At 47.9% G+C, this 25559-nt stretch overlaps 11 protein-coding genes across 11 annotated transcripts; 8 read left to right on the top strand and 3 right to left on the bottom strand.

Moving 5' to 3' along the window:
- Positions 1-82: 82 nt before the first annotated feature.
- On the bottom strand, positions 83-3682 carry EV420DRAFT_20039 (BRO1-domain-containing protein). Its single transcript, XM_060481182.1, has 5 exons — positions 3291-3682; positions 2729-3240; positions 1460-2602; positions 1109-1410; positions 83-1055 (listed from the first exon to the last, which is right to left on the bottom strand). Exons 1-5 carry the CDS (start codon positions 3475-3477, stop codon positions 245-247), a joined length of 2955 nt encoding a protein of 984 aa, XP_060339061.1. The 5' UTR covers positions 3478-3682; the 3' UTR covers positions 83-244.
- On the top strand, positions 3602-4543 carry EV420DRAFT_1493430 (uncharacterized protein; the record flags this gene model as incomplete). Its single annotated transcript, XM_060470773.1, has 5 exons — positions 3602-3682; positions 3736-3748; positions 3808-3829; positions 3888-3937; positions 3991-4543. Coding segments are annotated over exons 1-5 (262 nt in total), but the record flags the coding sequence as incomplete, so codon positions are not given.
- Positions 4544-5216: 673 nt separating this feature from the next.
- Positions 5217-5862, top strand: EV420DRAFT_1633687 (uncharacterized protein; the record flags this gene model as incomplete). The annotated part of the gene is made up of 4 exons (XM_060476224.1): positions 5217-5237; positions 5288-5341; positions 5392-5532; positions 5674-5862. The coding sequence occupies 4 exons, from the start codon at positions 5217-5219 to the stop codon at positions 5860-5862; spliced, it is 405 nt and encodes a 134-aa protein (XP_060339059.1).
- A 155-nt stretch (positions 5863-6017) lies between these two features.
- On the top strand, positions 6018-7975 carry EV420DRAFT_20060 (UDP-glucose dehydrogenase). The gene is made up of 7 exons (XM_060481183.1): positions 6018-6153; positions 6207-6224; positions 6274-6553; positions 6603-7269; positions 7327-7513; positions 7567-7763; positions 7816-7975. Exons 1-7 carry the CDS (start codon positions 6120-6122, stop codon positions 7843-7845), a joined length of 1413 nt encoding a protein of 470 aa, XP_060339058.1. The 5' UTR covers positions 6018-6119; the 3' UTR covers positions 7846-7975.
- A 2380-nt stretch (positions 7976-10355) lies between these two features.
- EV420DRAFT_1633685 (uncharacterized protein) lies at positions 10356-11056 on the top strand (the record flags this gene model as incomplete). Its single annotated transcript, XM_060476223.1, has 2 exons — positions 10356-10530; positions 10590-11056. The coding sequence occupies 2 exons, from the start codon at positions 10356-10358 to the stop codon at positions 11054-11056; spliced, it is 642 nt and encodes a 213-aa protein (XP_060339057.1).
- A 295-nt stretch (positions 11057-11351) lies between these two features.
- Positions 11352-12618, top strand: EV420DRAFT_1258973 (uncharacterized protein; the record flags this gene model as incomplete). The annotated part of the gene is made up of 5 exons (XM_060466924.1): positions 11352-11460; positions 11521-11807; positions 11863-11941; positions 12003-12337; positions 12388-12618. The coding sequence occupies 5 exons, from the start codon at positions 11352-11354 to the stop codon at positions 12616-12618; spliced, it is 1041 nt and encodes a 346-aa protein (XP_060339056.1).
- A 355-nt stretch (positions 12619-12973) lies between these two features.
- Positions 12974-13934, top strand: EV420DRAFT_1256850 (proline-specific peptidase; the record flags this gene model as incomplete). The annotated part of the gene is made up of 2 exons (XM_060466795.1): positions 12974-13627; positions 13704-13934. The coding sequence occupies 2 exons, from the start codon at positions 12974-12976 to the stop codon at positions 13932-13934; spliced, it is 885 nt and encodes a 294-aa protein (XP_060339055.1).
- A 374-nt stretch (positions 13935-14308) lies between these two features.
- On the top strand, positions 14309-15089 carry EV420DRAFT_19601 (uncharacterized protein). The gene is made up of 2 exons (XM_060481168.1): positions 14309-14487; positions 14550-15089. The coding sequence occupies exons 1-2, from the start codon at positions 14474-14476 to the stop codon at positions 15040-15042; spliced, it is 507 nt and encodes a 168-aa protein (XP_060339054.1). The 5' UTR covers positions 14309-14473; the 3' UTR covers positions 15043-15089.
- A 246-nt stretch (positions 15090-15335) lies between these two features.
- On the bottom strand, positions 15336-16138 carry EV420DRAFT_1633681 (translation initiation factor SUI1; the record flags this gene model as incomplete). The annotated part of the gene is made up of 4 exons (XM_060476222.1): positions 15336-15623; positions 15676-15806; positions 15855-15962; positions 16021-16138. 4 exons carry the CDS (start codon positions 16136-16138, stop codon positions 15336-15338), a joined length of 645 nt encoding a protein of 214 aa, XP_060339053.1.
- Positions 16139-18064: 1926 nt separating this feature from the next.
- On the bottom strand, positions 18065-21277 carry EV420DRAFT_1633680 (P-loop containing nucleoside triphosphate hydrolase protein; the record flags this gene model as incomplete). Its single annotated transcript, XM_060476221.1, has 24 exons — positions 18065-18152; positions 18205-18236; positions 18293-18312; positions 18361-18483; positions 18535-18658; positions 18709-18738; positions 18795-18839; positions 18896-19017; positions 19074-19104; positions 19155-19247; positions 19304-19418; positions 19468-19524; positions 19575-19633; positions 19686-19693; positions 19743-19790; positions 19842-19908; positions 19957-20056; positions 20105-20148; positions 20199-20259; positions 20317-20367; positions 20419-20512; positions 20564-20754; positions 20807-20861; positions 20908-21277. 24 exons carry the CDS (start codon positions 21275-21277, stop codon positions 18065-18067), a joined length of 2028 nt encoding a protein of 675 aa, XP_060339052.1.
- A 2037-nt stretch (positions 21278-23314) lies between these two features.
- Positions 23315-25024, top strand: EV420DRAFT_1472517 (uncharacterized protein; the record flags this gene model as incomplete). Its single annotated transcript, XM_060469057.1, has 4 exons — positions 23315-24069; positions 24131-24548; positions 24602-24898; positions 24950-25024. The coding sequence occupies 4 exons, from the start codon at positions 23315-23317 to the stop codon at positions 25022-25024; spliced, it is 1545 nt and encodes a 514-aa protein (XP_060339051.1).
- Between the last annotated feature and the right edge of the window lie 535 nt (positions 25025-25559).

Below are 25559 nucleotides of genomic sequence, written 5' to 3'. Positions count from 1 at the left end.
CTTTCTAGAGACCTCCTGTCTGCGCCGTAAACCCAGTCTTTCCGGAGGTTTGACTAATTGTCTGAAGCCTCTCACATATGCATGTACAGTCCTTTCCAGTTTGCGTTAACAGTCAGCGTGAAGAACCTTTAGCAATTCGTGCACAAGCCGAGTCAGTACACTTAGTGTCATCATGGTCCATAGTGTATCATCATAAATACGGTATTATACAACTGTTCTATTGTCGCTTTCCACTATCCTAGTATCAACGTCCATAAGACCCCTGTCCCGGGGGCAGATACCCATAAGGCTGAGAAGGTGGAGGGAATCCTTGATATTGCTGCTGCTGCTGATTATTTCCAGTTTGATATGACAATGGTGCGGGTGGCGGGGGCATCCACTGGGATGGGTTCTGGTACTGTAGCTGAGAAGCAGGCGGTATCGACATCTGCCGAGAGGGTGTACTCGTTTGGTATTGACCCGGAGGAGGTGGGCGCAGTGGTGCTGATGGGGTGGACACGCCAAACACTCCAAGATTAGCATAAGGGTCATTCTGTTGCGTGGGAGGGGAAGATGAATATGATTGCCGAGGTTGTGGGGGAGGCGGAGGCAAATAAGAAGACGAAGACAGCTGTGACGGCGGCGGAGGTGGGGGCGGTAGTGGAGATAATTTAGATAAAGATGGGAGAGGCGGGGGAGGGGAAGAAGTGTATGTAGACGAAGGTGGAGGCGGGGGATAGGATGAAGTAGAAAAGCTGTATGATGAAGGCGAATATGATTGTCGCGGTGACGACGACATATTCTGCCATGAACGATCGGCAGGAGTGGGAGAAGATCCTCGCATACTCATGGAGGAGAAGGCTGAGCTGAGGTCTTCCGACTTAGATGGAGGCGGCAAGGGTGGCTTTGGAGCTAAAGGTGGACGCTGCGAGGATACAGAAGAAAGTCGCTTTTCCACCTCAATTTGAGAGACCAGATTATCTTTCTCGGCGACTCTGCTGAAAATAAAGGAATTAACATTTTCGTGGAGGCTTTTCGTCAAACCCGTCAGATCGTTGTAAAATTGCAATCCTTTACTGTTGTGACGAATCAGTATGAAAACGAGTAGAGAAAATTCAGTGATACACACGCCAAGCCATCTCGGACTTCCATGTACACGTCTCGAGCTCGAGAGAAGCGCCGGACTGTGTCCTTCTTGCGCTTTTCTCTTTCTTCCCATTTACGAGCTCCTGGACCACGACCCGCAAGATCCTTGAGACTTTTCCATAGTGTTGTGATCTCCTGCAAAGCAATGGCCTGGTGTTGCAGCGTTGCCTCTAGTCGCTGCTGGTATGGACGGAACTTCTCCAATTCCGCGGCGAACAAAGCTGGCTCTACCCCAGTATTACGTCGATTGAGCAAAAGGAGATGCGAAACATCGTCATTTTGGACCTACAAAAAGATAAGAGCGTGTGTCATTCTCAATCAAAACACTGCATACTTTTTCCTTGAGATCCTTCAAGACTTCGTTTCTCTCTCTGGCAATCTTGTTTAGGCGTCCCGTTCGTTCCTCGATTTCTGTAACAAAGTTGCCAATCTTCGCTCGTTCTTGTGCATCGCTCCCTTCGTTCGGATCGAAATCTAGAAGGTTTTCAGATCCGTTTCCTCCATGTTCAGTACTAGCCCTGAACACATCTTCCAACTGAGGGCTCAAAAGAAGTCCGATATCACTTTTTACCGACTGCCACATCATCGCGACCTGTTGGTCCGAAGGCGCAGCTGCGTCCAGGGTTGTAAAATGAGATTTGAGATCCTGTCTATAGGTCTTCCCCACGCCTCCCGACGGTTCTTGCGTCCAGAGATGCTCATACTTCACCCTCATCATCTCACAATTCCGCGATTCAGTGTCCAACTCCTGCGAGGTGGTCTCCAGTTGCTGTTGTACACCATTCTTGAGTTGTGAAATCTGCGCCATGAGGGTTTCGACGCCTTCTCTCTCCTCAATCAAGGAGATATCATCTTTCCATCTTCTCACGTCTACCGGGATTTCATCCTCTCCACCAACCTCGCCTTCTGCCATGGCCCGGAACCTGGTCAAACCATCTTTTATGCCCAAGCCATCCAATACACTCCGAACTTCGCCTTCCGCCCCTTCCACCTTCTCCACCTCGCTTCGAACAAGCTTCGCCTTCTCTTCCGAATACACACTGGCGCTTTCATGCACACTCAAAGGGACAAGCCGCAGGAATAGGTCTTGCCCTATCGTCTTCTGCACCTCAGGCGTCCCATAAACCTCTTGGATCGGGATGGGGTTAGCCACAACAATTTTGTCGATTGCTGGGAGTGCTTCAGGTGCAGGCAACACAGCGTTGTATATGAGATCGTTCTCGCGCTGTGCCTCGGACTTCCGGTCCGAGCAGATGGCAAGATGAGCTTTCATGCGGTCTTGTAGCGCAGTGCTAGCATCTGCAGGAAGAGTAGGCGACATCGTCGACGTGAATAAAGACGAGGCGGTCCGGGAAGCATCCTTTGCCAGGCTTTCGGCAAGATTGAAGCGTACCAACGCGTCGCCGTGCTTTCCAGCGGTGTTGTCAGCCATTCCGCGGTAATACTGAGACAAGGAAGTGAAATATTTCGCTTTCACCTAGACGTTTGATGAGCTTCTACAGATATTCGAAGAAAAGCCATCTGACTGGATCTCCAGAACGTTTTCAGGCGTGACGAAGATCATTCTGGGTCCAGTCAAACGGGGTGAGAAGAGAGAACATACCTGAAGGAGAGTTACCCAGTTTCGGTCAAAAATGCCCTTTCCCATGAATTCCTTAACTTCCTCCGTCAACGAATTATACATTGAGGCTGCCTGGGCCCCAACTTTGGATACTAGAACAATACCCTTCTTCTCGTCGGTGCATTTTTCAAAGAACACCTCTGTTGCCTGAGCCAAGATGAGGCTGACAAGAAACTTGATGACCTCCCGACTCAGATCGGTGGACGGCGCGTGGAGAAAGTTCTCATTGATATATGTTAGCATCCCCGCGCATGTCTTGAAGTAGTAAAATGCACGTTTGAGACCCTCCGGATCGGATCGGCTCTGCGATGCAGCGATAGCGGAATGTGTCCCAGCTATCTGGAATAGTATCGATGCCTTCTCGAAAGCGATGGATGTCTGTGTCGTTAATTTGTTCGTAAATGCGTCTCTCCAAGGAAAGTTAACTTTAATTTCGGAGAACCGGAGCTCAAGGAGCTCGAGCTGGCCAAAGTACTTGTATAAAAGGTCGCGAGCTGGATATTGTGAGTAAGCTGTACACCGGCGCTAAAGGTGAGATACACACCAGTCGTATCGCTACCTGCACCCCGTACAGCGTCCTGGCGGCACCTCTGTAGCGCTGCGCACTCAGCGGCATAGTTGTCTGGGCTCTCTCCATAAGAGTGGGCGATGAGGGAGCGAATGGGTGTCGTCCAGTCGACTTCCTCTGTCGTCTTCTTGGGAATGGATATCATTGGCGATTGGTTAGCCATCTTGGGGGTCGTTGGCAAGAGTGGAAACTCTGCAGTACTAGATATTTAAGCTGGAGAGTACTGCGAGCTGCGGAGGCGATTGCTGGTAGATGATGATGGTCTAATAGAAAGGACGTCACAGGCCCGCTTTCGGCAGTTTCTCTTCTTGACACCCATGTCGTCGACAAACAAGTCTGTATCCAGCGAAGATATTCTCGGTCAAAAGGCAAGTAGAATTTCTCTTTCTAGTAGAATAAATTGCTTATATTTTCCCTGTAGTATGACCGCTGCTGTACGTCCTGTCTTAATCCATCCTGACTTTGCCATCTTGACGGGAATCCACGGAAACAGTGGCGGATCTGTTGGTGAAAGCGTGCGTATCCTTCTTGTATTTGCAGGGCATTTTCGATACTTACGACGCATATATGCAGTGGTGTTGGCTTCAGCGTGGGCGTCGTTGCCTCTGTCATATTATTCCGACGTCGGTGCACCAGCAAACCCTGCTATTGCTCTTCCTGATATAATTTCTATTAGGACGTACATGGCCCATCGCACTATCTACAGGCTTCGGCGCCGGTGCCGCCTACGCTGACTGCGACCGCTCCTTCAACCCTGCCAGAATACCCGGCACGCGCATCATCACTTCCAAGGAGGAGCTAAAATAGAGATTTTGGCGAGAGTCAGACATCAGCTAGACTTTTTTGTTATGAAGGCGTCGGTCAGTAATCAGCTATCATTCGAGCACAAACACCATTCCTGCACCTTCAATCATCATTCATGCTCTCTTGCCCTTGTCCTTTGTTCCAACTTTGTGCTGTCGTCTCCGTCGTCGATCCAGAGATCTTTCTCTGAGGTTCTCCCAAGACCAACCGCTTGTACAAAACAACTACACAGAAAACCTAAGGATTTGCTGACAGGTTGAAAAAGTGGCTAACGAACAGGAAGTCACCCCTATTAGGGGAACTAAAGCGAGTATTCGAGCCGTTTGGCGGCCAGAAATTGGCAGTTCTTTTGGTATCTTTCTTTTTGCCATGGATGGCACACGGAGCGACGTCGACGCGTTGGCTTGAGTAGCGAACGCGACTTTCTCCGAGTGTTACGCGTGATGTTACGTCAAAATGCGTGACAGTCAACGGACCGCTTTCCCGCCCGCCTGGTCCGTCAATGTTCATGAACTAAAACTATTCTAAGATGACACTGATAGCGTGAAGACTCAACAGGCCAACATCCCTTCAAAGCGCATTTTGAAACGCTTACCTGTCTATCTTTTGACAGCCAGTACTCCGCCGCCCATGACCTTGCATGCACAGTGCCTTATCCCGGGCCAGCCCAGTTCTCATCCAAACTGAAAAAACATCGGCCAGGCGGGATGATTTTCCCGCTTTACATTGGCATGGAACCATACTCATTTACTATCCCAATTTCGTTGGGCTCTTTTCTCTGCCGAAGTTAACGTTGAACAGCGGACTGATCAGTTCGTCCATTATCTTTCGATCACGAACGATAAGGACGGCTCTTTCCGGTTCTCTGTTACTTCAAAAGTGCTAAGTACAACGAACTCTATTGAATATTGTTACTTGCGTCAACTCGTGCCGTTATTGCGTGGTCTCGGTGCATATTCCTCTTCTAGTCTTATCTTGGTCAACTACTAGACCACGGGATATCAGCAGAATTTCGTCACAAAAAGTCCGTTTGCGCTTAGGACCGTGAGAGCGGGACCTTAAGCTTCGCCGCGCGCGGCCATCTGTTCACTGTCCACCATGTCCGAGCAGCCGACCAACGTTAGTCAAATTCCATCCACTTTATTATCCTTTACTGATCTATCTTTCAGACGGTTCAAGTCGAACTCCCTGCGGAATTCTATGCGGCCCTGGAGGAGCTGCGAGTGAGTAGACAATGCTATACGAATAAACATCTACCATTGCGCTCTTTTAGACCATCCGAATAGCACAACTCGCCTCTGTCGACCAGCAACGCGAGATGGCGAGATATTTTACGGAGTTGAATGTATGGTTTGAGGGGCAGGTTCGGCAGCGTCAAAATGACATGCAGGCGCTTGAAAGACAAGTGGACGGGGTAAGAGAGCAAGTTCGCTCGCGGAGATAAACCAACGGCGCGATGCGCTTTTCCTTATGCTCTGAAAACGAGATTGTGGCTAATAGGTCGGATTTCATGACGGGTCCAAGTACGGACCGAATAACTGACACCTTCCCGCAGTTCGTTCGCGGGGATCTTGAAGACTTTGCCTGCAGCCTAGCGTTTTTTCCGAAAATTTTAGTGGCCGCTTTTCAAAAGAGGCGTCTTGGACCAGTCCAGGGGGTCCAGGCAGCAATTGATCGTGATCAGCACACGTATTATTCCGACCGCCAACCACACGAATCCGTCTCCGCGTGGAATGAAAGTTAGCTAGGGGTAGCATTGCCTGAACATCTTTCAGTAAATACCAGCACATATAGCGAGTTATTCTATCGTAGTATACAGAAACATGATGTACGCGAAAATCCGAAGTGAAGGAGCTAGAATTGATCTATAGAGACGAAAGGGTACGATAAGGCCGATCTAAAAGCAAGATCTGGTAAACAACATGGGCGCTCATATTTGGTCAAGTACTCCTTTTCGCTCCTTTTCCTTAAAATCCAACTTGTTTCCGTCCTTCTCTCATCATGGCTCCCGTCCAAGTCAAGAAAATCTGCTGCAGTGCGTCTGTATACTACATGTTCTCGCTGTCTTCGTTGCTGACTGCTGCCTAGTCGGTGCTGGATACGTTGGTACGGACACGTTTGTCCGCTTTCCAGAGGATTGCTAATACTCGCCTAGGTGGACCAACATGCGCCGTCATCGCACTCAAGTGCCCACAGATCCTGGTCACCATCGTTGACCTCAACCAGCAACGTATCGATGCGTGGAACAGTCCTGGCTTCGACATTCCCATATACGAGCCTGGCCTGGTCGACGTTGTACGTCAGTGCCGAGGCCGCAACCTCTTCTTCTCGACGGACGTCACCAAGGGCATCCAGGAGGCCGACCTCATCTTTGTCAGTGTCAATACGCCTACCAAAAAGAGCGGTGTTGGAGCTGGATTCGCTGCTGACCTCAAGTACGCTCTTTTCTCGCTCTTTCTCTGCCTAGTGCCTCACGTAAATCAGCTATGTTGAACTCGCGACGCGCCAAATCGCGGCAGTTGCTACATCATCGAAGATCGTCGTAGAGAAGTCTACTGTCCCGTGTCGCACGGCCGAGTCTATGCGCACGATTCTCGAGGCCAACTCCAAGCCCAACTGCCGCTTCGATATCCTCTCTAACCCCGAATTCTTGGCAGAGGGCACTGCAATTACGGATCTTTTCAGTCCCGACCGTGTCCTCATCGGTTCTCTCCAGACACCGGAGGGCAGGGATGCTTGCGAGTCGCTTACACAGGTGTACGCCAACTGGGTGCCGAAGGATCGCATTCTCAACGTCGGCCTGTGGTCTTCTGAGCTTTCCAAGCTCGCTGCCAATGCTATGCTCGCTCAGCGTATCTCTTCCATTAACGCCCTCTCCGCCATTTGCGAGGCGACTGGTGCCAACATTGATGAAGTCGCCCACGCCGTTGGGTACGATTCACGTGTAGGCCCCAAGTTCCTTAAGGCATCTGTTGGATTCGGTGGATCTTGCTTCCAGAAAGATATCCTAAACTTGGTATATCTCTCTGAAAGTTTGCATCTGCCGGAGGTCGCGGCATACTGGCGCCAGGTGGTCGAGATGAATGAGTATCAGAAGGCAAGGTTCTCAAAAAGGGTCGTGGACACTTTGTTCAACACTATTACTGGAAAGGTGGGATCATTTTCTCCTGACATCAGACGAGGCTGACTTGACTGCCTCCTATAATAGAAAATTGCGGTCCTTGGGTTCGCATTCAAAGCCGATACTGGCGATACCCGCGAATCCGCAGCCATTACACTCATTAAGAATTTCCAGAATGAGAAGGCCAAAGTCAGCATATACGATCCGCAGGTTTCGGAGTCACAGATCTGGAGCGATTTGCAGGAGGTGAACCCTGGTACATCGTTGGATGCGAGTATGTCTTCGTTGCATCTCACCTTATAAGAGAACTCTGACCATTTGTTTCAGTCAAGAAGCAGGTGACAATATCTTCATCTGCTATTGAGGCATGCAAGAATGCCGAGGCCGTGGTGATCGCGACGGAGTGGAACGAGTTCAAGTCCATCGCATGGGAGGAGGTCTACTCGCATATGAATAAGCCGGCGTTCGTATTTGATGGGCGGATGTTGGTAGATGCGGACAAGCTGAGGGCGATCGGATTCAAGGTTCGTTAATTCTACTGGCTAATGAACTGCGTGGTTAATATGTCGTTGACAGGTGACTGTCATTGGTCGGGGCGCTGTGTAATTTTTTTAGAAGAGTAGATGCTTAGACTCGCATGAACTTTTCCGACTCGCCCTCTTTTTTTTTAATGCAGTCTAGGAAAGCACATATCGGTATGGGCAGGACTAGACACCGATACTATATCCTACCTTTTCTCTTGGACTCGGATGGTAATTTGGGGCTGTTTCGTATTTAATTCTCAAATGCATGTTGTCATTATCTCTCATCATGCTTATAGCAGACTGAAGTCCATGTGAGGCAAGTGTATCGATTAGTGGCATAAGGCTTTCGCTGACGCCTATTCCCTGGTTTCAGTGACTTTCCGGGTCAATTATAATCCTGATCGGCAAGTGAAAGTGAGCCGAGCGCAGAGACTAAGCAGCTCTTTCGGACCCACAATGGATGCGCAAGACGCGTTTTGAGGACTGGATGCAAGCAATGGACGTCGACTCACCACTTCTATATTGGCACGTCTGTTCTGTGCTCATGATAGTGCATCTAGAACTCACTCTTGCATTGAAGCACGCTAGAATCACGACGGGTAGGTAGCCGAAGCGAGACCTTCTACCCGAGGAAGGAAACACGAAGACCACTCAACTGGCGTGCTTGTCGGCTTGAGGTTTTGATGGAGACTCCACCGGTGGAACAGAAACGTCCTGCCTTCATTCTGTCCGTCCATAGAACCATGCCTTAGCTAATCGCTGAGACATAGGTGGAGCAGGTCGAATGAAGCCTTGAAGGTATTTTCTTGGCTTCGTGTGCTATTAGGTCATGTTGGATGCATTGTGGATCCTTCCCAGTTATGTCCGAGAGGCGCCAAGACTGTTTCCACGGCAGAAAGCGATGTTCGCGAATATCCGGTGAACGAAGACAATGCCTGCAGCTATAGCCGCTAAAGAATGTTACATGCGGCTCATGGAGATTTTTCGGTCTCTGACGACTACACGATCACCGTTCTAGTCAACGTCTAATCTCCACTGCTCTTGTAGAGGTGTACTCTTTTCAGCCATTTAAAAATACGTTAAAACTTCATTAACACTGCCAACCCATGCTGTAAAGGAGACTCTCTCTACAGCAACGATTCTTGCAATCCTCTGCAGCGCCAAACAAAGATAAGCCTGAGATGATAAGCAACCTCTGGTGATTTCTTACCAGCGTCGTACATGATGAGTGATAAGCGATAGGTCTTTCAAAGACTGGAGCAAGTACTGCGTCGAATCTCTTTCAAATTATCAATGCCATCTGCCGTTACAGTGTCAGTCAGGTTTGTCTGTGGATTCACGGAAACAATACCTCGGGCAAAGTCTGTATCCCTAGCGCAGTCACTCTCGACCTCGTCTCTGGGCAATACAAGACCATGAGACATCAAGGATCCAGCCAGGATAGCGGTGAAGAGGATGTAGATGGCGCGGTTCAGTATCATGGCGATTGTGATTCCAAACAAACCTAGCAGCGCTGCTATTTATCCTTCAGCGCATGTCTCCGGTATGAATTGCACGGAACTTCTTCCTATGTCCGTATCTCACTAATATCCGGATTCAGGCATTTTTGTGTAATTCTCCTCAGAGAACGGCGCTGCAACCGCCGTCTATATTTCAAGTGACCGGTTCTGTTCTGTTTCAATAGAATAATATTTGGTCAAGTATGTACCTCAGTAAGTCGCGCTCAAGAACTTTATCTAGTATCAAACCCTATACGCCGACATTGATACCAACACCTTTTAAGTACTTGCTTTCCGTGCTGCATACGTTACGAACCTGACACTCCTGAAATTCTCTACGGCGGCTATCTCATCTCATCTGCTATCATCTATGATCTAGGGAGGAAGAGAAGGTCTGTCGCCACAGTGCGGTCATAGCCTTCAGGGTCTACCAGGACTCAGACGGTATATCCTAGTCGGCATATTGCTTGTATGGTGAGAGTCCGCTTTCGATGACTCCTTTCGACTTCATAATATCTTCTTATCTGGAGTTCAGATCGAGCCTCTGTCAGTTCCGTCTCTGCTACCAACAATGCTTTCTCTCCGTACAGTTAAAGGCAATTTGTCTTAATCTCAGTCTTTCCTCTGAATATTTTATCCGACTTTGAATATTCGAGATCGATGTAAACGGAATATCCCAAAGCCTAATACTGCCTACTCCAGGTAAAGGCACTAGCGCCGGTCTTCGGCGGTTCTCATATGACGAATGAAGTGATGTCGAGCAAGCGGCTAACAGAAAATAGATTGTTATCGTAACTGCGGTCAAATGACGATACGACATCGTCTGATGTGTGCCAGATGGACTATTCCTTTTGCAAATGACTACGACTTCTTGTTTTCGAAGCGGCTGGCATTGTTTTCCGCAGCTTTGATTCACGACCGCATTCAAAGGGGAAGCTATATTCACAGCCTTTCTGTTCCAACTCGGCGCTTGGTCTGAGAACCTTGTCTGCTGTATCTGTTACGATTGTCGCAACTTTCTCTACAGCCGTTTCTAAGGGTTCGTCCTTCTTTTTACCGAAGTTACTAGCTGATAACTTCATGTTCTCACAGAATGACCCTAGTGTTTCAATCATACCGACGTAATGCCTTCAGTACGAGCGTGACTACTAGGCAGAGTGTCTGGGCGCTCGCGCTTTTCGGTGTTTCGATGTTTATTCTTTGGGTGTCTTCTAAAGATGGCTTGGAAAGTCCTTCAGGACATAACCCACATATACCAACAGAGCTGAGTAAGGATTTTACTGTTGTCGGTCCATCCCGTAGCGAACTTACATCACATTCTCCGTAGACTCATTTTCATTTTCGGTTAAATTCGACGAGCCTGTAGCCATGCGCATCGTGGATTCCGCATATTATGATATCGACACTGAAGAAGGCGTTCAAGAATGGGCCCAGTTACTACCTGCTCATGGGCACACTGTTCACATTGCTGATGAAGATGGTGTACCGCATGTCCACACTGTTTCTCTCTTCCATAGCCTCAAGTGCCTTGATATCGTTAGGCAACAGTTCATCACCACCCCGGCCCAAACGCCACCTCCCCCTTTGATTAAGCATTGCTTGCAATACCTTCGACTCACCCTTCTTTGTCAACCCCATCTCTGGCTTGAGCCCGCCCGTGACCTGGAAGGGCATGCTGTTCGAGATTATGATGCTGTATGCAGGGACTGGACTTTGATATATAGCGAAGCAGAACGTAATCAGCGGTCGTATAATAATTGGGCAAGGGTGAACTCTAGTTTCACCTCGGTATAGGATCCGCAGGGTTACAACCTCCATAGCTTTGGCTGGAAGTTCGGAACTTACCTGGTGAACTAGTAAGCCCCTCATGTGGTACGGAAACTGATTTGATTGGCTCTTCCATATCAATCATATGCGCCCATGGAGTAACTTGAATATTACGAAACTTCCAACCTCGTTAGCTATCAGACCGACCCTTTTTGACAACCTGGATGTCGATTTGTTCGATTTGGTATTTCTGGATGAGGCGTCCTCACGCACAGCACCCACGCTTTGCTTTCGCCCTCCCCCCCAGAACACAGTCTCATTCATGTCATCGTCATCTACGTCGTCGGACAGGCCCGACCTGCCTGAAGATACTCTCGTCATGGAGCGGACCAATCTGATTGGTGATTGCCTTTCCCAAATCCTCTTCGGTAGTGATCCTTCTTTCTTGATTGACACACAGATCACTGATTTTCTGTTACTTACATTTCTAGGTGCTATAGTAGTGGTATTCATACAGACGATCCATGCCCTCGTTTATCTCCCCAAACGCCGTGGAGAGAAGAGGGATTGGTTCCTCATAGCATATGCATTCGTGGCGTTCACCTTCGCCACGACTTTCATCTCTGTGAACATGAAATGGTTGCAACTTATGTTTATTGATCATCGTAACCACGAGGGTGGTCCGATTGGATTCTCGATGACCCAGTACTCTCAGCCTGCTGTGGCCACCGCCAATGTGGTGGGTGTTATGTGTGGTTGGATGGCAGACGGATATCTCGTACGTGTAACCTGGCAAGTTCTGTAAAATTCTACCTGACATCTCTCGACTACAGTTGTATCGTTGTTTGGTCATTTTCCACTTCAAGTTATATGTGATTACGCTTCCAATCCTAATTTACCTTGGAACGCTTGGTAAGTACTATGCCCCCCCCCCTCCTCCTTAGTTTACTTGATTTAATCATCGACCTTGAAGCTATGGGATCGTTGTTCCTCTTCCAAGCCTTGCGACCCGGGGCGAGTCTTTTCGGCCACCTCAGCGTGAACTTTGGCGTGCCATACTTCTCCATGACGGCAGGACTCAATGTCTTGATCTCGGTACTCATCGCAGGCCGGCTGCTAATGTATCGCCGACAACTGAATCGTCTCTTCGGGCATGAGTACGTTTCGGCAGCACCTTATGTCTCTGCAGCTGCCTTGATCATCGAAAGCTCATTCATATATGCCGTCAATTCTATATGTTTTGTTGTGCCCTACGGCCTAGGAAGCCATGTAGCGAGCATATTCTTGCCTCTGCAGGCTTTAGCGCCGGTATGTTATTTGTGCCCGTGCTATCTTAACTTGCTGACATATCCCCAAAGGTGTTAGCTCCCATGCTCATCATGCTCCGTGTAGCACTTCGGCGAGCTTGGGATTCCAAGACGCTGTCAGCACCCGTATCCAGCCTGCAGTTCCAACACAGGTCTGTTCCGACCTTTCAGGAACAAGAAAAGTCCCATTGGCACGGTGAAGTTGATGGAATTCGTCTTCCAACAACGAACTCGAGTGGGAGTGATAGTGGCGGGAGCGCGCAAAGTAGTCCCAAGCCATGAATTGATATCTCGCATCTGTAATTTTTTAGATTGTGTATTGGAAGGATGACCATGCATTTGATCATAATCGCGTTTGCACATGGTATTTGATGAACATGGGAGCCAGAGAAGTCGAACCCATCACAATATTTCTGTAAAAGTTATGGGGTGAGCTTCCAGTCACGCCAGTCGAGTGCGAACCCTTTCTATTCACTGAGAATGGTGTACACGATGACGGCGTAAAGAAAAGAAGCTTACTAATCACGTGCTATGTAATGCGTTACAATTTCGGATCTCCATTCTGCCTTACATGTAAGCTTCAGAGGCTATAAAAGATATTGATATTATGGTCACCAATGCTTACACCTTCAAAACGATGTCTATAACAGAGGGTACCATCCCATTTACAGTGAACGGTGAAACCTTTCACACGTGGTACAAGATAGCAGGAGACATAACATCCGCTCAGCGCCCTCCACTTGTTGTCCTTCACGGCGGCCCTGGAGGCTCTCATGACTACATGCTGCCCCTTGTAGACCTCACCACCAGAGATCCTCCCACCACCGTGATCTTCTACGACCAAATCGGGACCGGGCGCTCCTCGCATATCCAGAACAAACCCTCTTCATTCTGGTCCATCGAGCTCTTCGTCAACGAGCTCGAAAACCTCCTCGCCTACTTCTCCCTGGCCGATAAAAGATACGATCTGCTCGGGCAATCATGGGGAGCACAACTCGGGGCCGAGTTCATCATTCGCCGGCAGCCACGAGGGCTCAGACGGCTTATTCTCGCAAATGGCCTTGCCAGTGCGAAGCTCCGGAACGAAGCGAGGTGGAAACTCATGGCAAAGCTCCCGGCCGAGGTGGGAGAGACCATCAAGAGGCACGAAAAGGAAGGGACGACGCTTGCTGAGGAATACAAAGCGGCATGGCGCGTCTTTTACGAAAATTACGCGTGCCGAATGAAGCCTATTCCAGCTGAAGTCATTCATACCATCGGGCAGACTGAAGATGATGATGGAGGAGCTATAGTTCTGGACAACATGTAAGGCTGCTTGCTATTCAGTCCCTGAGCGCTCTCTGACGTCAATATGCCGCAGGCGAAAGAATGTCCTTGAATTTGAATGGGATATCATCGATAAGATCCATCTCATCCGCGTCCCGACCCTGATCATCAATAGCGAATATGATTATATGACCGACGAAGTCTGCGCGCCCTTCTTCTGGAGAATCGACAAGGTCAAATGGGTGAAATTTGCGCATTCTAGCCATATGCCTCAATGGGAGGAGAGGGAACGTTATATCGATGTTGTAGACGAATTTCTTGGTCAGGTGTAAGATTAGATGCTGTTCGGCGGTACTGCGCAATGATACTTGGAAATCAGCGAGTTGCTACCAGAGCTTCGATAACCATCAGTATGGTCCAATAATCAGAGACTGATAGCCTAACCCTGGGCCGTAGAATGAAGGCAGATAACTGTACCCTTGGAAAGTTGTGGTGCCATCCATCACCGCCCAGGGTAGACATCCGCCCATCATGGATCATATTACATGATGAATGTACTTCTGCTTCTGGCGTAGTTATACTCAGATATTATCTCAATGCCCTAAGATTGAAGCGGGAACGGTAACAACCGAAAACAAATAGTTTGGCCGTCTCTCCGAAAGCGAGGCCAACCTCGAGTTAGGAAAGAATACCATCTGAAAGCAGTATTACTGATGAGGATGTTGTGGCAGCTTTAACATTCGTTCTCCCACCATTGATTACGGTTGGCGATGGCCGGGCGACCGCTTCACGTATATGTTCTTTGGATCTTAACCGCCGTCAACATTGGTATAGTGCTATGGAGGAGTCGGCGATTCTTGTATTCAGATAGATGGGGGTCGTCTGGTGAGCCCATGAGCTTTTTTATTGAAGAGACTGAGCAACTCACCGATGTCAGATGATTACAGTTACATTGGCGGTGACTTTCCTCTTTATTACCCCCTCGCTGGCCCCCCTCTCGATGTAAACCCTGTCGCCTTGACATTCCGTGAATCCGTTCGTTTTGACTACAACAAAACCGACCAAGTGGCGTTTGATGAGTGGTACTCCATTCTCAAAGCCATGAACTTTGGTCGCGTTCGATTAGGACCAGAGAACCGCGTTTTTGCTCCCGTCCACTACCACGAAATGCATTGTGTTCGGATTCTGCATATCGCGCTGTTGAACCCAGCGCACGAGGGGATGCCAAAACATGTGAAACATTGCTTAAATTACCTTCGACAGTGGCTGCTGTGCGAGGCGACGGATGCAGTAGAGAGGGGAGACTTCTTAGAGAAAGATTATGAATCGGATGCAGACAGAGTTGGTGATACCCGAATTTGCCAGGACTGGGGGAGAGTATATGCGGACATGGATAGGAACCACGAGAGGTGGCTCGAGTTCAAAAAAGCGTGGACTTGAACGGCAGATAGGATAGGATACAAATAGTAGCCGGTTGCCGTGAGGCTCAAGGGTAGTTTTATGCACTGTAATTCATGAAGCCGAAGTTGTCGCTCTATTCACAAATACCGGTCTGGATGCGGGAAGAGAAACCCAAAGAAAACCTCAAACAAACTGACCGCTTGTCTTGTGTGATGGTCGCCTTGGAAGACAATACTAATATTACATGGATTGAAACGATACATATGTCCTGCAGTAAAGGTCAGCATTTTTCCCGTGCAGCAGAAAATAATATCACGTACCCTAATGACGGCTCATTCCGCTCCTTTCTTCTTCTTCTCCTCAACAAGCTCGACATTGTCAGCAGGAATACCTTTCAGCAACCCGACCCCATCTTCTATCATCTCAAGTATCTCACCGCTCACATCTCCTTGTACAACGATCTCATCCTGCCCTTGAGGATTTTTCGTAACCGATGATCCCGTAGCGAACTTTGAGGCAAACTGTTTCGCAACTTTCTTCAGGTCGACACTGAAAGCTTCAAGACCGTGAACAGATGTGACATATTTCCGCTTATTCCGTTCGATCCGTTTGACGGTAATCTGAGAAAGATAATTGAATTTTCTCACTGCCGGAAAAGCAAGCAGTACGCACCTGTGATGCCATTTTCTTCTTCAGAGCAGCATCTGCTTTTGCCTCTGCTTTGGCTTCCTTCTTTGCCGTATCCTTCTCAAGTTTTTCCTGAGCTTGCAAACTTAAAGTACCAATCTTTGCTTGTAGCGCCTCTGTAGCCAGTCAGCATCACCATCTAAAAATGAGATTATCCAGCCAACCATCGGAGTAGTATTTCTCGTACAGATCAGGATGCGCTTCATGCAGCCATTCTTTACATCGCGTGAGATGTTCGCCAAATTCGCAGTACTCTGGTGGATACGAGCATACTATATGATGGATTTGGGTGAGCAATCCAATCGCAATGGAGCTAAAGGTGTAAAAGACCTGCGCAATACAGAACTTGGACCGGAGGCGTTGGTTCTACTGGTGGTGGAGCATCTGCTTGTTCTGTAGGTGCTGGTGGTGGAGAAGGCTCGCGATTACGGTTTTTCTTGGGAGCCATGGAGGAGAGGTAAGTACGTATCGGATTACCGGCTTGCCCTAATGGGGTCAGCACCATCCGGATGTTCGGTCCGTTATCCGTTTGCATTCTGCTCCGTGTTAGAAACGGTTACTCACCTAGTCCGTCTGTCAATTCTTCCTGTCCTGGCTTTTCCTCAAGCAAAAACAGACATTTATGATAGTGCTACAACTCGGTCGTTAACCCAAACGAAAATGATCCACTCGCCCCATATTATTCTGGGTTGGGACAAGACCTTGCTATGTCTATTGTTGACACAAAAAATGAAAGGTACGGCACTCTCTATAATAAATGGTCATCTCTTCCTCAGTCTGTATATTCTGCCTTTGATTTCTCAGTTCTTACATCCAACTCTTAAGACCTTCTGCGGGCGAGCTTCTGTCGAATCTACACGATTATAACCACGAGAAAAATTCCTTACTCTTTCCACTGAAGTCTCTCATATTTTTCTTGTGTACACCAAGATAAACCACTTCTACCCGAGTGACAAGGGTTTTCTTTGAAGAAATTAGTAACGAACAACGGAAGGAAATCCACTATGGCGTACAGACTGTGCTTATATACACAGGCTCAAATGTCTGTCTGAAAACCTCTCCCATCTGGACCATCGATATTCCATAGGACTCTGGGTTCTTGTCGATTGTCTTATTCGATAGAACTGTTGCTTTCTGGACCATGGATACAGGCCATATGAGAACCTGGATGATGGCGCGGCTATATGATGCTACGCGATGGTCATTCTTGTGAACTTGGAATTGCAAGATAACAAAGCGGCGATTACGAAAACGGGGCATTGGGGACCACATGCTCCGCTTTCTGAGGATAGGACAGTGCCCTTGGGATTTCGGTGAAACGGGCAATCCATTTTTCGTTGGCGTATTAGGTCCGTGACATTGAGAAGTCTATCAGATGGTTCGCTCGGCCTTCTAAATTCTCTCGGTCAAATTCGCGTACTGCTTGGCGGTGATAATATTTGTACCTTCGCTGACTTATGAATACCGATGAAAATCAGAAATTCGTACAGAACTACTGCGTCACAGGTTACGCCATAGCATCGGGCCAAACTGGTGAGGGCGCTGTCGGCCTCTATTCCAAACCGAGAACTCCCTCTTTTTCCACCGCATCTATGACTCAAGAGGTCACCGGGAGCAAGTTCGAATAAAGAACCCCTTGAATACAGTTTGAGGAGACAACCTCCGCAATAAATGATGCATAATTCGTTGGGAATGAATAAGTGGTAACCGCATATTATTGCATACTGTGCTAGGGCCGCCAGACTCAACGTAATCCCGAGAAAATCGCCCGCAGTCATTACTGGCCTATCTAAAAAGGACCCCAGGCCGAAGTGAATGGATGGTGAATTTACGAGAACAGTCAGGGCAGCTGAGCCTTGCAATCCGGTCCGTTCTTCCGAAGCTACGGCTATTGACGTAGATGTTCGAAATCTAGCTCGAGACTTGGCTTTCAGTTCATCCGAAAACCTTGCTTCACGTCTGTCCCGTTATCGTATTTATTCCACAAGGTGCCGCTTGCACAACCCCTGGGTATCGACGCCGGCAGCAGTAACGGTAGTTCTAGCCCCTTCTTTTGAGGGGGAACGTTACCAGTAGCTCAACGTGTAACATTCATCCGCCCGGTATCGCATGACGAGACCCAGCCAGACTTAGACTTGACAGGAATCTATGTTTTGAAGTGGTCGGCAACAGAGCTGGGTCCAATAGATCTTGACAGAGAAGCGACTTGATCTGTTCTAAGCCTTGCAAGGTAACAAACGCAATATATGGAGAGGTAGTTCGATTCTTGTAAGGATGAAGCTATATGAGAGTTTGCGTTCACGTTTGTAGTATGTTAGATATACGGAATCTCAACTTGGACTAAAAAGAGATGGAGCCTATTTGGGCGGTACACTCACCGTTCCAAACGCGAGAACTCATCCAAGAATTTCTCTTGAGCTCTCAGAACCACCTGAACATGCTTGACGCCAAGTGGTTCGTCGCTGAACAAAAACATCAATGATTGAAAACTTAGGGTTGTTAAACGGTGCTCACGAGGAAAGGGCCAACGCTTGTGCTGTTCGGACCTACACATATATAACATGAGTCTCGGTATACCAGAGGAGCCCAGACAGATACTTACCATATTTTTAATGGTACGACCTGTAACTGGTTTAGTGTCTTGCTACATGATCAATCTCAGTTACTTACCATTAAACGGTTTCGCCGCCAACTCCTCTAGATCATTCTCAGGAACAGAACAATCGGCAAGAGCGAAGAACTTTTGCCAAATGGCGCGTCTACCCGCAACATCGAGTTCGGGATACTTGATAGCTGTATATAATGCAGTCAGTACCATCAAACACAGCCAAGAAGAGGGCAAACCGATAGAGAAACGAGACAGGAAGGCTTCATCGAATGTCTTAATCCTGTTTGTGGTGAGGAAAAGAACACCCCGGTGATACTCAAGTACTCGTAGAGCCACAGAAACTAAAGCATTTCTCTCAAGCTAGGAAATGACTGTGAATGGATCTTCGGAGACAAGAGCTACGAGCGTACCTCGTGCAGACTACGCTGCTCTAAAAATACCTAGCAGTATCTAAGTGGTTAGCAGATACTACTAAAGCTTCGAAATAGTCACTCACGTCCGCCTCGTCAATCAATAACACAGCGTCCCAAGCTGTTGCCAACTTAAAGGAATAAGAATCAAGTGATGAACAGTCTTCAGACCATCATCACCACTTACACTGAGAGTCGATCTAAGGTTATATTCTAAATCCGAAGAATCAGAAGAAAGCTCCGATGAGCCGACCATGTAAAGTGGTCGACGAAGAAGCTCTGCCACAGACTCAGCGGTGAGTGTCTTGCCTACGCTTAATTGTTAGGATGAAATTGAGAAACGTCAGGGGAACTCTGAAGCCAACCTGTTCCCGGTGGGCCGTGGAGGACGGAAATCTAGATACACCTTTAGAAAATCGATAATTACTAGTCCTTCTGTGACTTACTAGTCCGCCACCTTTCCCAGAGATGACATCGCCGATCATCTTGCTTGAAGAGTTCTTATTCTTGGTCACCTCAACGAGGCCTCTGATCAAAGTCTTTCAACGATGGGTTAGGCTATCAGGTTTTCATGTCAGGAGCACTCCGTCTTTACCTTAATGTCTTGGTCCAAGACAAGGTGATCCCATGCGTGTTCATCAAATACAACCTCCTTCAATTCCTCGACAAGGAAACTGGACCACTCTTTGGTCCCTAGATTGAATCCGTAACTGATAAGGAACGTCAGTGTCAGAGTTAAACAATAACGGAGGTGCTTACACTACCGAGGGAAGGAGATGGAGACGGTTCTCTTCTAGGTCGGGAATACATTCGTCACTAGAACAATTATTTCAGTGTGCACAGAATGCAGCAAAATTTGACTCAACGGATCGCGAGTGTAGCCAGACTGGTTGTCATATGCCTTCTTATCAACGATAACACGTTTCTAAACGAAGATCTCAACAAAGGCGTGATACAGAGACAATTCAGATCATTACAGTTTTATCTAGACGCTAGGTCAGCTAGTGAACTGCGTATCTTCATGTGTCACTTACAAACTTTGTAATGCACGCCAGAAAGTGCAGTGTACAAGCTTCCACGAGCTGTGATAACGAAGAATCAGCCTCGTGTACGAGGGCAAAAAGATCGCCAACCTTTGAGTTTGGCCTTGACATCAGGCTTCAAGTCAGTGACGGGGAGAGAGGATACTTCTCGAGTACCCTGCAAGACAGTCACTTTTGGCAGTCGGTAGGTCTGAGGTACACGAACCTTGTACTCTTTCCAATAGCGCTCTACGTCATATCGGGAATAGCTAGAGCCGTCCCATAGCCATCCGTACCCTTCAACATTGAAATATCGGACCGGAGGCCTGGGCTGTCTTTAGTGATGCACAATAGCAATGAAAGTTTCAACTTACATGCCCGCCACGTCATAGTAATTTTTCTCAATCACGAGAGCAATCTTAGAACGAGTTAATCCATGTAGATGCTGTCACAATGGATCGCACTTACCTGTTTACCGAACTTGTCAGTAGTGACCATCTCCTGGCCGGGTTCGAAGAAGTATTGCAGCCTGAGTATATTTAGGTGGGTATACCTTCGCAATGGAAAAAGAAAGAAGGCTGGTTACAGGTCGAATTCGGCGTGACCGTAGCTACGCGCTAATGCCACTCGATCAGCGCTATCCATACTATCAGCCAAACGCACGAACAGAGTTCGGTATGGCACGTACATTGGTTTGAACTCTTTTTCAAGAAAGTTCATGAGAACTGTGATGTGTTCCACCAATTCCTTGACTCGTTGGATCATATCGGATTCTGAGGTTGCTAAAATATTTGGTGAGCGCAGAATGGACAAGGTGGTGACAATTGTCATACAATCTTCGTCCAGGTCATTTAGTCCCACAGACTTCGCGATTTGAAGGCATTCTTCGCGCGCAGGCGTCTTGTCCGATAAAGCGAAAGACCGCGCGATGTCCAGCGTCTTTCTCATCAACGACAGCTTTGGAAAAAAGGACGTGACAAGGAACTCGGGTTTGTTATCGAAGAAATCATCTCCAACAGTGACTCTGTGTGAAAGCATTGAGGTACATTATACGGTCGAAAGAGAAGTATACTTACCGCAAGAAAGCAAGCAATGGTTTACTGAACTTTGTCACCCAGACTTTCAGTTGAGCTACCCAGCATTTAAATGTAGGTCACAGAAAAATAGTGCGACGTACATCGTTCATTGTGGTACCGTTCATCGATGTAGAAGTAATTAGTCTTGTCTTCTTCCTTGGGAGCAGCCTGAGAAGGAGATTCAGCGTTCGAGCTGGGGTCGTACGGGACGTATTCGAATTCTTCAGGGTCCCAAATCTGAAAGCGCTTCAGATAACGATCGCACGCAATCTCTGTCTTGCTCTTGTCCGGTTTCGGCTTTTTCTCGTTGGTAGTAGTTTCGTCCTTTTCGGTGTGGCTCGTAGTCTCGGAGTCAGAGTCAGACTCTACCTCGGTAGGTGGAGACGAGGGTCGACATTCGTTCAACGTGATTGAAGAAGGCGTGTCACCGTGGACGACAACCAAGACGTTTACGCACTCAGTGGAAGGCATGAAGGAGATGAAGAGATGGCTTGAAGAGGTAACGGTTTTATAGGGTGTGGTGCTCTTACCGCGGACATTCTTAGACGGTGTCGCACAGAAAGGTGCATCGATACCCAAAATAATCTGATTGACGCCCATCCTCAATCATTGTTGAACGGGCTCTCAACGATTGGGTCGTGTTCGGAAACTCAATATCATTCTAGAAAGATAAGACTATACTGTGCTCAATATCAATGTTAGCATTGAGAGGCATAAAAGACTTAAAGAGCGCACCACCAGTGCTCGTAGGTATGTCGTGTTTGGTCACGATATCGCCACCTTTCGCCGCTCACCACAGCACCCCATCAAGGTTGCTGTTGAGATGTCCATACTCGTGGCCCTTGGAAAGATGCTTGCATTTTGCATCGTGCCAATAGGCGCCTTCGTGGAGAGACTGAAACACAGAGTGTTACGTCAAAATGCTTGAAGGACAGCACCTAGTGTCTGATGGCATGCGGCAGGCATCACAGGGAAGTATGATTAGCGCCCTATGCCAGACAGCATACGAGCTATACTCTACCATTTCATTCAATTCGAACGTCACGCGTCGTAGCGAAAAAATATGAGAGCGGAAACGGCGGAAACAAATTTTTCTTGATTATTCCGATTTCTTTTGAATTTTTTTGGACGAAAATTCTTGGATTGCGTTCGAATTGATCGAAATGGTACAGTAGTATCGTCGGAGTTCGAGCCCACCTCATCATTGCTACTGTCATCGACATCATCCACGTCCTACGCGTCTGAATCGGCGAGTCCAGGTGGCGGCGAAAGCGAAGTTACAGGGCCATGTGACATATGTTCACATGTTGTGACTGAGACCTCGATTTGGACTCGATCCCAGGCCGGCATTCCTCAGTCCTGTCAGTTAAAGTTTAGCACGACCTTGGCTCTGCCCTTCACACACCGAAATCTACAGCTGTGCACGGCGAATTCAACAGCAGGAACTTTATCCCGCATAAGCTGTACCTGGATGAGCGACAAATGCCAGGACGAACCGGACTCAGCATGGCCTCGGTGAGTGGTTTTCAGCTAGTTCCGCGGACTCACATTAGCGTGATCTATCGGACAAAATCTGACACTGTCTGTGCACCTATGACATCTTTACGAAGACTACACAGATATTTCCTGAATTTTCTCCAAGGAAGCACTGTACTACTTGAAGAACAGTCCTTAACTCTATGCAGGACTGAACTGGTTAACTCATCAACTAACCTCGGTCTTCATCTCGGCGAGATTCCCTTGCAGTACCGTAATTGAGGCTCGTGTTACTGACGTCCCAGGACATCTCAGCTACTACAGCCTTCGTCTACTGCACTGGAACATCACAAACTTCCTTGGGATACCCTGCTCTCCTAAAAATCGAACGCAGCTGTTCTCTCGGGTATTTCTTTAATCCTTCGGTAATTTCTAACTACTGTGTTCTTCTGGGTTAAAAATGAACGTGCCCTTGGCTGGCTTGTCATATCATCGATGCTTCTCCGGTACTCGTGGATTTACAGCGTTTGGTTGCCACGTCCTTTACTGTGAAGCGTGCATCTTGAGTTCGGTTCTATGACACGGTCGAATTCTAGGGTCCCTATTAACATCACTACCCCAAAGCCATATCATCTGCGCCTGCAGTCCCCAGATTTTAATCAAAATGATTCATCTGCCCATACATATCTCTTGGCACTAGTGTCAACACACATCCGCCTAAATCTACCAGAGCAGCCTTACCTAGTTGTTAATCTATCATACTTTGGTGTACGTTGGATACTCAGTCTCTTTGAAGGCTGGTATGAGTGATATTTGTCCCTGCTTAGATCATCCGCGTCTTTGTCCTTGTCCCGCAAATCATGTGCTGTTACTATCAGTCACTCAGTTATAATAAAGCGCGTTCAGTCACGTCTTTCATTGCAACCTATCTTGTCTTTCGACCATCATCTAAATCCCGTCCATATCGTGAGGACCACTTTCTTTGCTCGTTCTTCGCTAACCGTGGTTTGTAAGACATACGACATACAGAGAATGCAGCGTGCAACACAAGCGTCAAGGCCAGCGTATTGTTCGAACCCAAGATTGCAAGCCGTGGTGTCGCAGGATTCAGAAGGCTGGATGAACACTTCGTTACCTGGTGCGGACAAAAATCCTCGTGCTGTTAACTACCTTTCAGGTCCTTTTCTCGCTGGTCATGGTGCTCTACGTCCGAATTCCAATGCATCACGATACAGTACAGCAATGACCGGTGGCATGCCGCCTCTCAATGCGACTCAAACCGGTCCTGTGCGTCCCGAGCCGACACGAAGATATTCGGTACCGTACCTTGGTCATCAAAATCAGGGTCGCGAAAATCAACGTCCTGTAGTGGGCCCTCCTCAACGGCCACAGGCGGTAAGGGGTACACATCGCAGCGTAGGTAACCCTCTCTCGCACCAATCTCAAACCGTTTCGCACCCAACCATCTCAAAACCTGCGACGTGTACAACGGCTCTCTCACAAAATGGACGCTCTTCAAATGACTGGCCAACAATGCAAGCGGACCATCCTCACCAACGAAATCCTGCAAAACCGTTTTATGGGCCTCAACGTCAACCATTCGTTCCCTTGGACAACATACCAGAAGAAAATCTACCCAATGGCGGCGGCTTTTCTCCTTTTCCTCTGCTTCCCGACACAGGACGGCAAGCCGTTGATACCTCAATGAATCAAATTTCCAGGACTCCCCGCGGCTGGACGGAAAACGCAGACCCTGCTCATGATGAAAACGTCGAGCGTATTATGCAGTAAGAGCCACCTTTCTTTATGATGGTTGATGACAAATGAATGACTTGTTTGCCATTGAAGGGCCCTCGAATATCATCCAACATTACCAGCAGATCCTTCGAACGACGTGCTTCCGACACTGGCAGGAGACAATCATCACGATTCAAGGTTATCACAGCTTCTCTCCGTCGCTGTGCCCTATCAGGCGGTAGTCATGCCCAGGCCGGCATCTCTGGACAACATCTTGGACAACGGCACGATTCAAATACCCTCCGCTGCGATGGAGATCATGGACCAAGGCGGCGACAAAATGGACGAGTTGGGACGAACACTACTGGATCATCTACTCTCGTTTGCTTGCACTGCTTCTATGTTGACTAGGATGGCCCTGCAAATGCTTCGTCAAGCAGAAACACGCTATGGACCACATGCCGAAATGCAATTACGATTATCGTTAACCAGTATACTCATGACAGCGTACCGACAGTACTTCGTTGGGGTAAGTTTGCTCTTTGTACCTCACTTACTGAAGGGCTAATTTGTAACCCTTAGGAAGGTTCGATTCTCAGTGACCGGCTATCCATCACCCTCGCGGAGGCTGTAGGGGAGTTTTTCGTTTCAGGACTTCTTGATGGACAAGATTTTTTCGTCGCCCTGGACACACTTCTCACACCATCCGCACATAATCATATAGCGGCTATGAGCGCTATTCTCGGCAGTTACAACGACATGTTGTTCCGTCCAGCTCACAGCGCACTTTTCCACGTGTTCTGCGAGAAGCTAGCACAAAATGCCAATGGAATATATGTTCATGGTGAAGGCATAAAAAATGGACAGGCAATTGTTATGGTGTGTTATCCATGGCTTTTCAAGCAACCTCTTGCTTATTTCTACATGCAGGGGATTGTAGGGAGGCTTCGAGCTGGGTCGGCATGGTCGGCTTTCCAACAGTCACTAAATCCACAAGCTGAATGATAAAAGCCGGTTTTCTAAGTTGCTGGTTGTATAAATGGAATTGCCGAGGAATGTATATTATTTCATGCTGTAAAATTGGATTGGGAACGGATCTCTTGTTAAAGCTATCTGCGGTCGTCGTGAATTTCTCCTTGTTTCGAAGGTAAATGTTGTAACAAACACGGCCACTTGCACAACCATGGGAATGCGAATTCCGGAACCTACAAGCGCTACCCGAGGGCATTCTAACCGAGCAACTCGGGGAAGCTATGTCAAGAAGTCGAAGAGAATCAGAAGAAACCACAGAGATCAACTAGCGGTACATTTTTCCGTGAGCGGAGTTACGTCGTATCGTTGGGAAATGGACGGGACATGCCTCGACCGACCTTGGGACTAAAACGTTGGTCAACGAGGCATCTTGAATTTCCTCAGAGTCGAACGATAGGAGCTTCTATATATGCTGATTGGAGAGAAGAAAAGTGTTCATGTGAGGGGAATTTCCAACAGAAATACGAAGATGTATACTCAATACTCTTCAAGCTAGCTCCAGACTCGA

The sequence above is a fragment of the Desarmillaria tabescens genome, assembly GCF_030435595.1.
Source record: "Desarmillaria tabescens strain CCBAS 213 chromosome Unknown EV420scaffold_1, whole genome shotgun sequence".
Classification (NCBI taxonomy): Eukaryota; Fungi; Basidiomycota; class Agaricomycetes; order Agaricales; family Physalacriaceae; genus Desarmillaria; species Desarmillaria tabescens.
The sequence above is the reverse complement of the archived record's forward strand: the minus strand, read 5'-3'. Positions and strand labels throughout refer to the sequence as shown.